This window comes from Oratosquilla oratoria, chromosome 11, assembly GCF_046742065.1.
Source record: "Oratosquilla oratoria isolate Oo_2021 chromosome 11, ASM4674206v1, whole genome shotgun sequence".
Lineage (NCBI taxonomy): Eukaryota > Metazoa > Arthropoda > Malacostraca > Stomatopoda > Squillidae > Oratosquilla > Oratosquilla oratoria.
Genome location: NC_134787.1, coordinates 49,434,906 through 49,452,187, shown reverse-complemented (window position 1 = coordinate 49,452,187; position 17,282 = coordinate 49,434,906). Strand labels below are relative to the sequence as shown.

The 17,282-nt window shown below is 42.5% G+C and overlaps 1 protein-coding gene across 6 annotated transcripts in view; it reads left to right on the top strand.

Annotated features, from left to right (window-relative positions):
- Nucleotides 1-17,282, top strand: part of poe (E3 ubiquitin-protein ligase-like protein poe) — a 160,160-nt gene that overhangs the window by 34,836 nt on the left and 108,042 nt on the right. For all 6 annotated transcript variants that reach the window (XM_076192838.1, XM_076192834.1, XM_076192837.1 and 3 more), the window contains exons 17-31: nt 690-911; nt 2,259-2,579; nt 5,387-5,518; nt 6,268-6,515; nt 7,809-8,037; nt 10,254-10,414; nt 11,567-11,797; nt 12,183-12,388; nt 13,018-13,226; nt 13,481-13,662; nt 14,164-14,260; nt 14,922-15,062; nt 15,305-15,523; nt 16,044-16,178; nt 16,402-16,456. In XM_076192838.1, the coding sequence (XP_076048953.1) occupies nt 690-911; nt 2,259-2,579; nt 5,387-5,518; nt 6,268-6,515; nt 7,809-8,037; nt 10,254-10,414; nt 11,567-11,797; nt 12,183-12,388; nt 13,018-13,226; nt 13,481-13,662; nt 14,164-14,260; nt 14,922-15,062; nt 15,305-15,523; nt 16,044-16,178; nt 16,402-16,456 (2,788 nt within the window). The remainder of the gene's footprint in view (nt 1-689; nt 912-2,258; nt 2,580-5,386; nt 5,519-6,267; nt 6,516-7,808; nt 8,038-10,253; nt 10,415-11,566; nt 11,798-12,182; nt 12,389-13,017; nt 13,227-13,480; nt 13,663-14,163; nt 14,261-14,921; nt 15,063-15,304; nt 15,524-16,043; nt 16,179-16,401; nt 16,457-17,282) is intronic.

Genomic DNA, 17,282 nt, shown 5'->3' with positions numbered 1-17,282 from the left:
CACACTTGCACACACATACACACACTTGCACACACATACACACACTTGCACACACATACACACACTTGCACACACATACACACACTTGCACACACATACACACACTTGCACACACATACACACACTTGCACACACTTGCACACACATACATACACTTGCACACACACACATACACACACACACACACACTTGCACACACAAACACACACTTGCACACATACACACACTTGCACACATACACACACTTGCACACATACACACACTTGCACACATACACACACTTGCACACAAATACACACACACACAACTAGGTAAATATATAAACATGCAGAAGGGAAATTTGAATATGAGAAGCTAATTTTAGTTTACATACATACACATATACCAAGGCTTTATCCCCCTTACAAGGGAGGTAGCCAAAAAGGAAAAGGCATAAAATCATTTCCACCCATTCCATCCCTGAATACACTCCACACCCCTCCACCCTCCCTCTCATCTTAGTACCTCCTGTTCTCAAAATCTTGTTCAATCATTGTATGAATTTTGCCAAGTTACCAATGTTGAGTCAATTTTTTAGGAGGTTCAGCAGGTCTTTTTAAGAGATGAACTTTGTTGTGTTTGTTTAGATTTTAAAACCCTAAAGCAGTTTGTATAGATGGTGTATTAACTTGCATATCTACTTATTGCAGGTCCAGTGGAATTTGTTCAAACCCATTTCAATGCAATGTGATAGTCAAACATCCAGTAAAGACTCTGGCAGCCTTGGTGGCAAATTGTACCATGTGTGGCGTGATCTGGAGGAGAACTACCGTAAAAACAGCAGCACAGATGAGGCTGTTATGAGGCCAAGGTTCTACACTCTGACACCTTCAGAAACCAACACCCAAGACACACCCAAGTTGGATGGTCTGGTGAGTGTCTCCATCTCTATATATAGAAGATACAGTACAGAAGTGTTCAGTACAGTGACAAGGTATAGTGGCAGAACTAATGTGAATTATAGCCAGGAATTGTAAATGGACAAACAGTTTAATGGAAACATTCCAAGCATAAATAAACAAGTAATACCTACATAGATCAGTTATGCACCGGTTACAAATTTATGTATCATTTTAATTTATTTGTTTATTAATTTTTTTTTTTTTTTTTTTTTTTTTTTTTTTTTTTTTTTTTTTTTCTGGATCAACCTGTTATGGGTATCTTTAGGTCAGAAGGTGTAAAGAATGTAACCAGTATGTTGAATAGGAGGACAGTGGAGTGATATTTAAATGTTAAAACATTTATTCATAGCTGTAAGTGGTTTGTGGAAAAGTTGGGGTTTGTGAAAGGGGGAAAGCTGAATGTAAATGTAGGTAAAGTGATGAGATGTACAAAGTGATGATGGTGGCATGCTGGAGGAAAGTTTAAAGGGTGAGAGTATTTAGTGTCAAATATATGTGAATGTTGGAGTAGATGTGAAATAGTAAAGGAAGCAAGCGAGTGTCTAGGTGAAATGAAAGGTTTTATGAAAAGTTACCTAGAGATGAATGCAAATAGAAGATTCTATGAGGGAGTGATTGAGACTGGCAATGTATGGATTTGAAACTTGGCGTTTGAAGAAAGTAGAAAAGAGAAGCCTAAATATGTTTTGGATGAAGTGTTTAAGGAACAGATAGTGTAAGGATGGATAGTGATAAATGTGTATGGAGGGCAGAGAGTGCAGGTGGAGAGAACTGTGGGTTAGGGTAGATCAAAGTGTTGAGATGGTTTGGGCATATGGAAAGAATGAGAGGAAAGCATAGCAAAAAGATTACAGAAAGAGGAAGTGGATAGGAGGAACAAGAGGGGGACCAAACTGGTTGAAGGGGGCATTGGATGCAAGAGGAACGAACAGGGAAAAGAGTGTAAGGGATGGAAACAATTGGAGAGTAGTTGTAAATAGGTGAAGAAATGATGCAGCCTAAATGGTTAATGTTTTTGTCTATTCTATAAAATATTTCAAGTGGTTGATGAATGTGTGATGAAGTAGTGGGGGTAAACTAACACTGGCTATCAGGCCATGCTGTGGAAGTGCTGCTCTGCAATGCAATTGCCCCAAACAGTGTGGCAGGGGACAGGAATGCTCTTTCATCCACTAGGTACTAAGATTAGAGAGGCATTGAATGGGTATAGGGTGGGTATGTGCTTTGGCTCGGCAACCCCTTTTAGTGTGTATGTATGCAGCAGTTTAAAATGGTTGAGAAGAAAGTTTGTTATACAGAAATTTATTATATTTGCAGGCATGCAGCTTCATTCTGGCCACCCCAGACACACTTAAGTACAGTGCCCTCTATGAGACCTTGATCAACCTTCTCGATGTTTGCTGCCAGTGTAGCCCAACTCTGCACAAATCTGGCGACCCTCAGCTATCACACCTGGGCCTATGTGGTGTCCAGTATGCCTTTTCTCTAGCATATCGTCTTATCCTCACCATGCCACCCTCTGTCTCTTCGTTGGAGCTACTCTCATCAACAGATACAAAACTGGAGGGAGCCAGTGTATTTTATGCTCTACTCTGGGGACCAAGGGCATCACACAAGATCTTCAATGGTTGGATTAAGGTGAGTCATGTCATTAGTTGCTGATCAACCCACCCTTTTTCTCAAGTATGTGCAATCACACGTGCAATGGAGTAAATGTGGGGTGGGGGGGGTGACTGGGGGTGGGAGGGATGATGTAAAGGGGCATTAAGTGGGGTAGGGGTCTGTTGAGGGGGGAATGGGGAAGGAGGAGGTTGGGAGTGGGTGTGAGGGGTGGCTGTGTGTGGATGATGCTGTGATGCATGGAGGGGAGTGGGTGGGGGATGGGGGTGGGTTAGGGAGGCTGTGTGTGAATGATATTTTGACACGGGCCGAAGGGATTTCTCCCAGTCTTTAGTGCCGCTGCATGGGTGATATAGAGGAGGTGGGGTCACTGATTGGATAGGGTAGCCTTTCTTTGGAGGTTCTGTGTCTTGATGCATTTCTTCTGACCCAGGGTGATGGGCAGGATGTAAGGATGGCCTGTCACCTAGGAGGAGCCAAGATGAGAGGGAGGTGGGTGGTGGGTGGGAGTGGAATTGTGCCTTTTGACTTCGGCCACCTCTATTGTAAGGAGGAAAAAGTCCTTGGTATATATGCAATCTAACCTACAGTGTAGAAGAAACTAAACTAAAAAAAAATTGCACCACTAAACAAGAATTAAGGATGTCGTGATTTTCAATAAAAAAAAATCCTAGATAAATAAAAAGAAAAGTGAAGTGGACCAACATCCTAAAGACCACATTCATGATTTGTTTCAAAAGGCATATGTTTGTTGGGTCATTGTAAAGTGGCACATACATATACCAAGGGCTTTTTAACCCCATACAGTGGAAGTAAATTCAATGACATAAATCCACTCTCATCCATTTCATCCCTATGTACTCCACTCCCATTCACCACCCCTCTGTCTCTCTTTTCTTGGCTCCTCTTGGATGACAGGTCATCCCAGCATCTTGCCCACCACCCTGGTTCAGAAGCAATGCAGCAAGACACAGCACATCCACAACAAGGCCACTTCATTTAATTGGTGACCATTCCTCGCCATCTCCTTGTGCAGAAAAAAGAAAGACAGGGAGAAATCTTGTTTGGGCTGTGTCAAAATATCATTCACAATCCTACACCTCCCCATCCCCCACCCACTTCCTTTTATGCATAGTTGGTACATATATATATATATATATATATATATATATATATATATATATATATATATATATATATATATATATATATATATATATATATATATATATATATATATATATATACACCAAAGGTTAATAGGAGAATAACCTGAGCATGGATAGAGTTGCTACCTTGGCTCCAGAAAATATAGCAAGAGTACAATGCCTTGTACTCAGCTTGTGTCAGGATTAGAAATGGAGAGAGTGAGTGGTTCTAGGTAAAGGTGGGACTTTGTCAAGGATGCGTTATGTCGCCCTGGCTGTTCAACTTATACATGGATGGGGTAGTGCGAGAGGTAAATGCAAGGGTAGTGGGTCAGGAATTGGAGATGGTTAAAGAAAATGGAGAAAAGTGGGAGGTGAACCAGCTGTTGTTTGCTGACGACACTGCGCTTGTGGCAGGATCAGAGGAGGGACTGAGGAAGTTGGTGACAGTTTGGGAGAGTATGTGATAGAAGAAAGCTAAAGATAAATGTGGGTAAAAGTAAGGTGATGAGATGTACAAGGGGTGAAAGTGGCAGTAGACTGGAAGTGAGCATTAAGGGAGAGCGACTGGAGGAAGTGGATAGTTTTAGATACTTGGGTGCAAATGTGGCAGGAAAAGGTGGAGTGAAGGTGGAGGTAGAATGTAGATTGAGAGAAGCGAGTAAATGCCTTGGTGGATTGAAGAGTGTAATGAGGAATAGACAATTGGGAATGGATGCTAAGAGGAGACTGTATGAAGGAGTGATTGTGCCAACAGCACTGTATGGGGCAGAAACATGGAACATAAGAGAGGAAGAGAGAAGGAGTTTGAATGTGTTTGAGATGAGGTGTCTGAGAAGTATGATGGGGGTTACTAGGCAGGATAGAGTAAGAAATGAGGTGAGGAGGAGAATGGGGGTGGAAAGGGAGTTGGGAGATAGGGTTGATGAAAGCTTATTAGGATGGTTTGGACACATGGAAAGAATGAGTGAAGAAAGACTAGTAAAAGAGGTATGGAAGGCAGATGTAGAGGGAGTGAACATGAGGGGACGTCCTAGGATGAGGCGGATGGATGGGGTGAAGGGGGCTTTGGGGAAGAGGGGAATGTCTGTTGAGGAAGGACAGGAGAGGACAGAAGACAGGTGAATGGAGAATGGTTGTATATGGATGATGATGTGATGCATGAGGTGGAATGTGCGGGGGGATGGGGGGTGTAGTATGTGTGAGCAAAATTTGACGTAGCCTGAAGGGATTTCTCCCCGTCTTCTCCTTTTATGTATGGGGGGACGGAGAGGGGGGGTCGCCGATTTAATGAAGTGGCCTTGCTGTGGATGTGCTGTGTCTTGCGACACTGCTTCTGACCCAGGGCAGTGGACAAGGTGCAGGGATGACCCGTCATCCAGGAGGTGCTAAGATGAGAGGGAGGGTGGAGGGGTGTGGAGTGTATTCAGGGATGGAATGGGTGGGAATGATTTTATGCCTTTTCCCTTTTGGCTACCTCCCTTGTAAGGGGGAAAAAGCCTTGGTATATGTATGTATGTATGTACAATGCCGTACTTGTATTCACTCATTCCTCTGCTTGCTTAATCACTCTTGTCTGTTGGTGTGCATACATGAACATATATTTTGCAGTATTGAAATATTTTTATATTTAATTCAATTCAAAATGTAGATCCATTAACATTTTTTTTTTCCCAGGATGGACTGGTTCGTCAAAGTCTGACAACTCAGAAAGCTGATGCACTTCTGAAATCAGTTGCTAAGGTCACAAGAAACATTAAACATGAACTGAAGATGGCCAATAACATTCTCAACTATCTGTTAAACAAGGTAAAGTATTGTATTTCATTGACCATAACTAGCACCTCTGACCTTGGGGACAATATTATGTTGAAGAGGTGGAATTGTGTAGATGGTGAAAGAGAGCTTTAAGGAGGGCAATAAAAACTATCAATCCTTTTGTTGCACCAGGTCTCTTGAAGGAGACCTTTGACCCCCAGGTGAACTGGTTTAACCACAAGTTGGGCCCTCTAGTCACTGAATAGATTTTGTCAGGACAGGGCAAGTGTAGGACAGTGGAGAATGAGGTGCTCAATGTCTTCTGTGTAGTGGTTGCATTTGTAACTGTTGGAGTCGGAGGCCAAACCCATTCTTTGTTTGTATTTATTTAATGCAGGGTAGTGACTGGAAAACGGTCATCCTAGAGTGATTTTCACAGTGGTTGGGGGATGGGGAGTGAGGGAGTGTTTGTGAAAAATAAATTGACACAGCCCAAAGGGATTTCTCCCCCTCTCCATTTCTGCATGAGGGGACAGACATGATTTAATGAAGCGGCCTTGCTGTGGATGTGCTGTGTCTTGCAACACTGCTTCTGACCCAGGGCAGTGGGCAAGATGCAGGGATGACCCATCATATCCAGGAGGAGCAAACATAAGAGGGAGGGAGGGGGGTGGATGGGAGTGGAGTATATAGGGATGAAATGGGTGGGAGAGGATTTTTCTATCTCCCTTGTAAGGGGGAAAAAGCCTTTGGTATATCTATGTATGTATTTATATATTTGTTTATTTTTTCTTCCCCAGGGTTACAGCAATCTTTCAGGCACTGCCCTGCTGACTCCAGAACAGATGCCTGCCCTGTCAGACCTTACCTTGTTGGATACAATCCTGAGCAGTCTGCAGGTGGCAGTTGACGAGGCATGTCAGAAAGGTGACCTGGACCTCAGGTCATGCGAGGCTGGAGACTTGCTACGTGTGTTAGATATTTCGCCAGACCAGCTGCCCATTTCTAGTCTCCTAAAGCTGGTGCAGGGCCTCACACATGCTGCCAGGTAAGACCATAATATCAAAAATCCCTTGTGATACTTGACCCTTACATTCTTGGGAACCTCCTCAGCAGAATGAACTAGTCGGAGTAACTAGATTTGAATATATGAAATATTGTACTAGATTTATGAACACCTATTATTCATGAGAGATGAAGATTGCTGACCTCTCAGAACTCTGTACCCAGGTGGTGCAGGTGGTAGTGCAAGCTATCTCCTTTTCTCGTTTCTTCTTTTCCTTCTTACTTCTCTCCCTCTCCCTCCCTCCCCTGCACTCTCCATCTCACTCTCCCACCCTCGCACTCTCCCTCCCTCCCCTGCACTCTCCATCTCACTCTCCCACCCTCTCACTCTCCCTTCCACCCTCACTCTCCCTTCCACCCTCACTCTCCCTTCCACCCTCCCTCTCACCCTCCCTCTCACTCTCCCTCTCACTCTCCCTCTCACTCTCCCTTCCACCCTCCCTCCCACCCTCCCTCTCACCCTCCCTTCCACCCTCCCTCTCACTCTCCCTTCCACCCTCCCTCTCACCCTCCCTTCCACCCTCCCTCTCACTCTCCCTTCCACCCTCCCTCTCACTCTCCCTTCCACCCTCCCTCTCACTCTCCCTTCCACCCTCCCTCTCACTCTCCCTTCCACCCTCCCTCTCACTCTCCCTTCCACCCTCCCTCTCACTCTCCCTTCCACCCTCCCTCTCACTCTCCCTTCCACCCTCCCTCTCACTCTCACTCCCACCCACCCTCTCGCTCTCCCTCTCACTCCCACCCTCTCGCTCTCCCTCTCACTCCCACCCTCTCGCTCTCACTCTCCCTCCCACCCTCTCGCTCTCACTCTCCCTCTCCTTCCCTCCCTCTCGCTCTCACTCCCACCCTCATCCCCCCTTCTGCCCATTCTCCCTCTCACTCCCACCCTCACCCCCCCTTCTTCCCTCTCTCCCTCCCTTTCCCTCTAACTCCCTCCCCTTTTCTCCCCCTCCCTCTCTCCCCCCTCTCTCTGTCCTTCTCCCTCACTCCTCCCCTCTTTCCTCCCCTCTTTCCTTCCCTCTTTCCCCCCCTCTTTCCTTCCCTCTTTCCCCCTTCCCTTCTCCACTCCTCGTCCTCTCTTTCGCCCTCCTTTTTCCCTTTCTCTCCCAATATATATATATATATAGTTATCTGTGTGTGCATGTGTGTCTGAGTGAAAAGTTAAGTCTTCAGAGTCCTTGTAATTCCCATTTTTATAAAAAACTACACTTTGAAACAAGATGTCTTTCACCAAACTTTAATTTTGTGCCTAAGTAGGTTTTGGATTTTGCCACAGGTGGAGTCTCCTGCAGCAGATGAATGGCCTCTTTGAAGAAGGAAGCCTTCTTTCCTCTGAAGCCCTGCAAGCATACTGTTCTGTACTAGCAGTGGCTGGTTCTCATGTGCCTCGTGCTGGAGCACATCATCCAAGTCTGACACGTTCAGCCCTCCACGCCCCTTTGAAGACTGTCATTGACTATTGGAATAGTAATAATATGCAAGACTTTCCAGCACTGCTGGCATGGGTAAGTTTTGTTCTTTATTGTAAATAAGAAAGCTCTTGGAAAATGCGACTAACTGCTCTGTCATTCAGGCACACACCGTTGGTCAGGTCATGATGATTTATTTATTTTTATTTTATTTATTTATTGTAATGAATAGACATTTGGGAATGGATGCTAAGAGGAGACTATGAAGGAGTGATTGTGCCAACAGCACTGTATGGGGCAGAAACATGGAACATAAGAGAAGAAGAGAAAAGGAGTTTGAATGTGTTTGAGATGAGGTGCTGAGAAGTATGATGGGGGTTACTAGGCTAGATAGAGTGAGAAATGAGGAGGTGAGGAGGAGAACAGGGGTGGAAAAGGAGCTGGGAGATAGGGTTGATGAAAGAATATTAGGATGGTTTGGACACATGGAAAGAATGAGTGAAGAAAGACTAGTAAAAGAGGTATGGAAGGCAGATGTGGAGGGAGTGAACATGAGGGGACGTCCTAGAATGAGGCGGATGGATGGGGTGAAGGGGGCTTTGGGGAAGAGAGGAATGTCTGTTGAGGAAAGACGGGAGAGGACAGAAGACGGGTGAGTGGAGAAGGGTTGTATATGGATGATGATGTGATTGCATGAGGTGGAATGGGCGTGGGGGTGGGGGGCGAGGTAGTACGTGTGAGCAAAATTTGACGCAGCCTGAAGGGATTTCTCCCCGTCCTCTCCTTTATGCAAATGGGGGGACGGAGAGGTGGGGTCGCCGATTTAATGAAGCGGCCTTGCTGTGGATGTACTGTGTCTTGCGACACTGCTTCTGACCCAGGGCAGTGGACAAGGTGCAGGGATGACCCGTCATCCAGGAGGTGCTCAGATAAGAGGGAGGGTGGAGGGGTGTGGAGTGTATTCAGGGATGGAATGGATGGAGATGATTTTATGCCTTTTCCCTTTTTGGCTACCTCCCTTGTAAGGGGGAAAAAGCCTTGGTATATGTATGTATGTATTTATGTATTTATTTATTTAATTTATTTTATTTATTTATTTATTCATTTTTTCTAACCTAACCATTAATACTCCCAAACCATAAGTTGAGTATTAGAAAAAATGCTACCATGACCCGAGTGACAGCAGAGTGCTTTGGACCTTTGTTGATGGTTGTATGTGTGTGTGTGTGTGTGGGGGGGGGGGGTATTCTACAGTTAATCCAAAATATTTTGTTGTCTAAGGACAGTTAGTGAGGGGCATTGTTGGATGAGTTTCTGTCTCAATATTATATGACACAAACTAGAAAAAGGCATGAAATTTTTAACTTGCATTGGTGATGTATAGTCCATCTCCCTCAACCTACGTGCCATTTCCTACCATGAGAGGTAAGTATGGGAGAGAGAAACTTTCATCCCTTTAATTTACATCTCAATCTTGCTCATACATTTAACTTTTCTTTCTTTGAATCGGAGGAAACAAAAATCATAAATATACTTGTGATGTTTTAAGAAGTATGGTAGGTGTAACAAGGATGGATAGAGTAGAGGTGAAAAAAGATCTGGCAGGTATGGTCAGTTAAAGAGTACCAGGAGTGTTTTGACATCAGGATGAAGAAAGGAAAATATGAGGAAAGCAAAAGTGGATGGAGTGAACTTGAGGGGAAGACCAAGAATGAGTTGATGTGAAGAGGTGAAGGGAGGCATTGGAGGCAGAAGAATGTCTGTTGAGCTAGGAAGAGAGTGAATGGAGAATGGTCACAAATGGATGAGGAAATGTGACCCAAAGGGATAAGGGGATTGAGGGTTAATCAACTGTCTGCCTGGCTCTACTCTGGAAATTGTCCCCTGTGGCATTACCTTTGACCAATGCACTAGCACAGTACAGGGATTACCTTTCATCCACAAAATGCTAAGATGAAAGGGATAACTGGATTTTTGAATGTGTGTATGCTTTGCTAAACTTGAGTTAAAATGAGAAGGAAAAAAATGGAGGTGGGTGAGAGTGGGTGCATGCCTTTGATTTGGCTACCTTCTTTACAAGTGGAAAGAAGCCACTCCTTTTATAAGGAAGGAAAAGCCTTTTGGTATATGTATCAATGTATATACATACTGTACATATCAAAAGGTTTTTGTTCCTAATAAGGGGATGGTAGTAATGGCACAGTATATTAAATTACCTGGTTCAAAAGGTCTTCCATGAGGGGCCTCCATACTAGCCCACTTTTAATAGTGGAGTTTATTAATTGTGTACATGCATACTTATTTTCTTGCAGAGGAACAGTATGGGTGGAGACATCCTGCCAGGTGAAAGCTACGTGTCTGGCATCATCATGGGCCACATTGGATCCTTATCTTCACATGCTTCCTTCTCCATCAACACAGCTCTCAAACATGTCATGCATACTCTTATTACCTTCACAGCAGACTTGGCATGGTAAGATGCAAGCACTATAATTTTTGTCTTGCTACATTAATTCTAAATATTAGAAGGCCCTTCATTCAACTCTGTACTGGCTTGGGGTTATCTTTGTGGAAATGTTTTGTAACATCTAAAAAAGCAGTAGGCAAAATCTGTTGTGATTTCTAAGTTTATGAATTCAACCCATTAACCACTTCAGTATGAGTCAAACTCTAGCACACAGCATCGGCTGCCATATGTATGATTCATCACACTACTCACTTTATAAAATATAAAGTCACTGCTGTAGTACTTGTTCTTTTACTCTGAGTAATACTTACATACATACACCAAATACTTTTTCCCCCATACAAGGGAGAAAGTAAAAAAACAAAGGCATAAAATCCACCCCCACCCATTTCATCCCCACATACTCACTCCCATCCACCCCCCCCTCCCTCCCTCTTATGTTGGCTCCTCCTGGATGACGGGTCATCCTTGCATCTCGCCTACTGTCCCGGGTCAGAAGCAGTGTTGCAAGACACAGCACATCCACAGCAAGGCTGCTTCATTAAATTGGCAACCTCCCCTCTCCGTCCCCTTGTGCAGAAATGGAGAAGATGGGGAAAAATCCCTTCAGGCTGCATCAATTTATTTTTCACACATACTCCCTCACCCCACATCCCCCACCCACTCCTTTTCATGCATCACAGCATCATCCATACACAACCATTCTCCATTCACCCCTAACTTCTGTCTTCTCCTGTCCTTCCCCAACAGACATTCCCCTATTTCCCAATGCCCCTTTTACCCCATCCATCCATCTCATCCTTGGTCATCCCCTTATGTACACTCCTACCTCTGCCTTCCACACCTCTATTACTAATCTTTCTTCACTCATTCTTTCCATGTGTCCAAACCATCCCAAAACAGAAAATGTGATCAAACCACTTCACAGAATCCGAGGTAACTCGTGTACAATTACATAAAAAAATATATAATCAAGACACCGACACTGGCACCTTCGTGTACCCACTCGTGTTTCATGACGCCTGATTATGTGTCCTCATACTGAAATGATTAATGAAATAGTGGCACTCATATATGAGTAATAATGACTGGTAGTTTAGGGCAATATTGAAGTGTACTCTTGTAACTTTTTTTAATATTGACTAAATTTTGCTTCAGTTGGTGTACAGAAGATGACAAGAAGGTGCGCAGTGCACTAGTGAATACTCTGGTAGCTCTCTCTGTAGATGCCACCTGTGACCATGTAGCTGATGCTGTCAGTGCAGCACTAGACAAACTCCTCCCACAACAGGAAGATGGTGAGGGTGTTGATCAGTTCCATATGGCACTTTTTGCACATCAGCTGACCCATGTTGCAATGTTGCTACGGTCCTCTGCTGAGGCTGATGGGTAAGTGAAAATAAACGGCTATTAGTTTTAAAATTTGTATCATTTTGTTGTGTAGAATACTGTTAGTGTTCGATGTCAAAGATTGGTTACAGATAAGATGAAAGGTACTTGTAATTTTTCAACATTTAACACCACAAAGATGTATCTTTATTTCAAGTGAATGTGGGCAAAAGTAAAATATTGAGATGTACAAAGAATGATGATGATAACAGGATAAATGTCCGTGTAAAAAGTGAGAAACTTGAAGTGGAGAATTTTAAGTTGGAAGTGACCTAATTATCCCAACATAGGGAGGGTATCCATAGTTTAGCTTTAGGGAAGGTGGGAAGTTAGTGCTATTCCACCTCAATGCATATCAAGAATTGATGAAATTCTCTGTTTTTAGTGTTGTTGATGCCCAGATCTTGGAAGGCTGTGTATCCTTCCTTGAACAGCTACTGGAATCCACCTCGGGGAAAGCTGCTCTCCACAAATTTTTCTCAGAATCCAACTTTGCCTCTGTACTGCTCAGCCCACCCACCACCAGTGAGACCTTCTCCACATCTTTGGCTACATATGTTATCAAGTTCTTCATCAAACTCTTCCAGTTGGGTAAGTGTTACAGAATAGTTATTATATTACCAGGACACTTGTTTCAATACACGTGCTGACACTATGGACTGGGCCCAAAATCTGTCAACTTCTAATGTACAACTTTAACATATGGAGAGGGGACAACTGTGCACAACTCCCATCCCTCACTTCCAGCTGGTGATATAGAAACAGCTCCATACTAATGTACTACAGACAGCAGTTTAAAATTTCTTCTCTGAAAGATTTGTGGGATGACCGGGGACTGTTGCCAGATGCTTTGTCATCTCCATATTATACCCATATTAAGTAACATACAGCTAATTATATTAGGGATTGTTTTGGGGTACTTTGTGGTACATTATCTATACCATCAGTTTCACCACTACTTTATTTCAATTTCATTACTGTATTTTCCACTTTTTTGCTAATGTATGCCCATTAAATTCTTCATTTACTTTCCATTTCATCTCCAGTATTCATTCTTCATTATCCCTCTCTTAACCCAAACTTAACAGTTTCTGTTCCATCTATCTGTAACATAATTTTGAGGAGTTTCGTAATTTTCATTGCTGCATTAATTGAGCTGTGGTGAACAGTGCCAACAATAGGAATAGCTCTGGTTATTATAAGACCAATTTTCTTCACAGCGGAGAAGAATTCAGGAGATGCAAGCTTAGCAGCTGTATGTAGCCATGTGTCAGTCGGCTCATGGCTCGAGTCTGGACTGCTTCAGAGGTGGCTGAGTGAACAACTCCTTTCATCTACTGCAACAGCAACCGAGACAACTCCAGATAGCTGGCAGTTCCTTAAGACTCTCACAGCCTACATTGTAGCACAAACTGAACCAGATACAGAGGTAAGTTTTTAACAAGTCATTCCTCAGCTAAATAGTGTTAGAGCTATTCATTAAAAACGAAATATTGAAATACATCCTTGTATCACAGGGCATAAGCAAAGTGTGACCCTCAAATTAGAAAGATTGTTTACCATGTGTTAAGACAGGTACACCAGACCCTTCATAACTTGGCAGTCAGTGACTTGTAATTTGGGATCTTTAAAATGTAAACCTTAGGAAGATCACAAAAGTGTTGACAAATTTGTTCATTACAGGAGGTCTCGCACACACTTCTCAAGTCTCTTGTACCCTTGGGAGCAAAATTGGTAGAAGGTGGCACAGAATGCATTGGAAATCTTACTCACCTTTTACCTGTCATGACCCGACTCGCTGGAGCTGGCTCAGGGTCAGGCCACATCACACTCTTTAGGGCCACAAGTCAATGGATTATGCAATGGTAAGGGAGTGTGAGAATTCTGTGTGTATGTATTAAAAGGGCGGGGAACATGGGTGCACATGTGTGACTAAGCAAGTGACAAACTATAACAGTAACTACAATCTTTTTCTCCATTGGTACCACTAGTTTATCCATTATTCACCCTTCCTCTTTAATAGAATAGGTCATTGACTTAGGCGATACGCTTCTTAAATTCTGTCATTTATACATGTCTTTTCTCATTTAGCATCTAACCATAAGCTCATCTGGTTTTATTCACTCCATCTACCCACCTTTTCCTTGGTCTGCTTGCTTACCTGACACCTAAGATTCATGAATATCCTTCAAGGATAACTTCTCATAACATGATCAAACCACTTCAGGTTGTCCTGTTCTATTTTCTCCCAATCCTGTCTTTACCAAATTCCATTCCAATAGGTCCATCATTCCGTACTTATATTTTGGAACTCCAGAAATAGCTCTGAAGCATCTTGTTTCATATATTCCTATACCTTTTCACAGTAAGCAACATGTGGTTGGAGAAGAAAAGTCACCTGTGCTACTGGAAGCTGTATGCTATCTGCTGAACTACATCAATGATATTGTTGCAGCACTAAAAGTGAGTACTACTCATTCTTTGTTCATGATGCCCTTGCATAGATCTATGGAAAGGAAATTTGTACCTTTCTCAGTGTACATTATTATAAGTGTGGTAACTACACTGCTGAGAAAAATTAAAATTAGACATACTAGCAGAGTAGCTGAAATAGACCAGAATACAAACCTTCCCTCTCATCCCAGACAGCCATGAAACAAATATCCAATAATAAGATTTAATGTCCAGCTTTTTCCATATGACAATGACCCTAAAAGCGTAGGCCATACTTTTGATATGCAAATGTCCTTCAGCCCATTTAATATGGACCTGATAGTTAAAACAAAAAAGTAAATCTACTAGTTTAGTAGCAAGCACAGGTTTTTGGTTAGCAGAAAAGGACATTGATGAGTACTAACAGTTCATAAGAAACATGCACGACCATTCCTCCAAAGTGTGTTTCCATATAGTCAAGAAAACACACCATACAAACCGCACAAAACAAAACATTCAGAAAAATAATTGCACTAAAATCACCCCAGTAAATCATATACACACAGAAACCCAAATCCTTTCCTTAGAGCAGCATATGAAAATGATAAGCACATTATTTTACCCAGAGATTATTAGTCCAAAGTCTATTTTTATTCCCCACTTGTTAATCATAAAATTTTCCCATTTGCAGATGACAAGTGAAAGGTGGGCAGTGTCTTATCGTAGTGGCATTACCTCTCCACCCAATGAACCTGATCTCACTGCAGACACAGATTCTGATTGGGTTGACGAATTAACCCAAGAGGATGAGGACAGTGGAGGAGAAGACTCGGTAAGCTTGAGTTGTGTTAGTCGTTAACTTTCATCAATCCCATTAGTCCTCCATAGAACTTGCAGAAAGAAGTGAACTTGTAAACAAAAAGATATAGAATAAAGCAAAATGGTCAGAATAGGGTGAGCAGTTCAGTAGAAGACTAATAGTTCCATGGCAAATGTATAAACTACATTTTTTCTTGAAGCTCTAAACATTTTTAATTGTACAGGTTGTTACATGTTATTTTGTACATCTCACAGGATGAGGACAGTATGTGCAACAAGCTTTGCACTTTCACTACCACTCAGAAGGAGTTCATGAATCAGCATTGGTACCATTGCCACACCTGCCGCATGGTTGATGGTGTAGGAGTTTGTACTGTGTGTGCCCGTGTGTGTCACCGTGGTCATGATGTCACGTATGCAAAGTTTGGATCCTTTTTCTGTGATTGTGGAGCCAAGGAAGATGGTACATGTCAGGTGAGTCTCTGGAGTGTTCTTGGCCCTTTCAACACAGTGACATATTTTATTCATGTTCTGGCAAGGTACAGACTGTTTCATTCATCTCAAGAGTTACCCTCAGATCCTCCCAAAGACCCTCTTCATTTCAAGGGATATCTCTCTCTCGTTCTCTCACACATTTGCATGCACACTATACACGCACTCACACACTGACTCAGTCACATACACACACTGCCACACTACACCAGATATTCGAAATTTTTGTCAGAACATTGGAGTATGTCATGATGTTGAAAAATAAACAGTGCATATATCCATGGAAAATTAAGGCTATGTATGGCCACATTTGATTTCTATGTACCAAAATTTTGTTGGTCGATGCAAATATAATAGTTACTCAAAAATCCAGTCAAGATATTTTGTTTGATTTTAGTTTTATGATTATATTAGATTCACTAAAGGTTGATAAACCAAAGTATCAATGATTATGAAGTTTGGTTTACCTTGTCTGAATGATCATATCCAAACCAATGTGCAGGCCCTAGTCAAGAGAAGTCCTGCCTCTTATGAAGATGGAGGAGGCTCATCTAGTGGTCCAGCACCCTTCGGTGTTGAACCTCTCTTACCCTCATCCCTTCGGAGACGTCCATCTTCACCTACACAAGGGCTACAGGTCTGTTATTTAGTAATTGTTAATGATAAAGACATCACTCATGAAATGGCTTCTAAATTTAGGAATCATCCATAGATTTTCAAGCATCTAAAAGCTAAAGGGAAGGGAAATATGGGACTGTTTTATCTACTCATTGTATAGGAAAGTGAAGAGGAAGACATTTCTTTCCTTTAGCATCATGTGTTTGTGGGAGGCTGTTTTCATATTTATTATGTAATTGCAGGACAAACCTCGTGATGATACCCAAAAGCAGAGACAGGCCTTGGCAAAACAGTTAGGTAAGAATGTCTTGTTTTCAATGTGTGTGTGTGGGTGTGCATGTGCATGCATGCATACTCACCTAATTGTTTTTGCATACAGGAAGGGAGCAATGCTTGTAGGATACTGTCTCTTGTTCTTGTTTATTGTACCTTGTTTTATATTAATGTGTGGTTCCAATATGGGCTACATCATCAAGGCTAGTCTTAAACAAATTCTGACCATGGCACCCCCCCCCCCCAGGAGTCAGGTTTAGGCAGTCCAGCAATATAACCTTACAGACTAGAGCTACTCTATAACTGCAAGGAACATGTCTTTCCAGTGCACCAGGTCAAGGAACACTGGTCTAGGTTATTCCAGGAGTTTATGCTTCTGGATTGAAAATTGTTTTTCATATTCCTAAGGCATGTGGTATTCATTTGTTCCCATGACCTCAGGATGCCCTCCTATCTTAAATCAAAATCTTTTTGTCATTGTTCTCCATCCCCTTCAGTGTTTTGAGCACTTCAGTCAAATCCCCTCTAATCCTAATACAATGACAGGTCTAGTGCTTCTGGTGTCCTTTTACAACTTGCCTGCAAGGCTGGAAATATTTTTGGATGTTGATATTTGTATTCTGTCAATATTTATTACTTCATATCTATCACTTTATCTGGCGACCATACCACTGCAGCATATTCCAATCTAGGGTGGATTAGTGTCTCCGGGTTTTTTCATAAATTTCCATTGACTCCAAGCATATATTGTCTAAATTTTTTGCAACAACCTTGGTCCTTGTCTCACTCTTCTTGTGATCATTGTATTGTCTGTAAGTGTGATAGGGGTTGTAATACCATCCATTGTCAT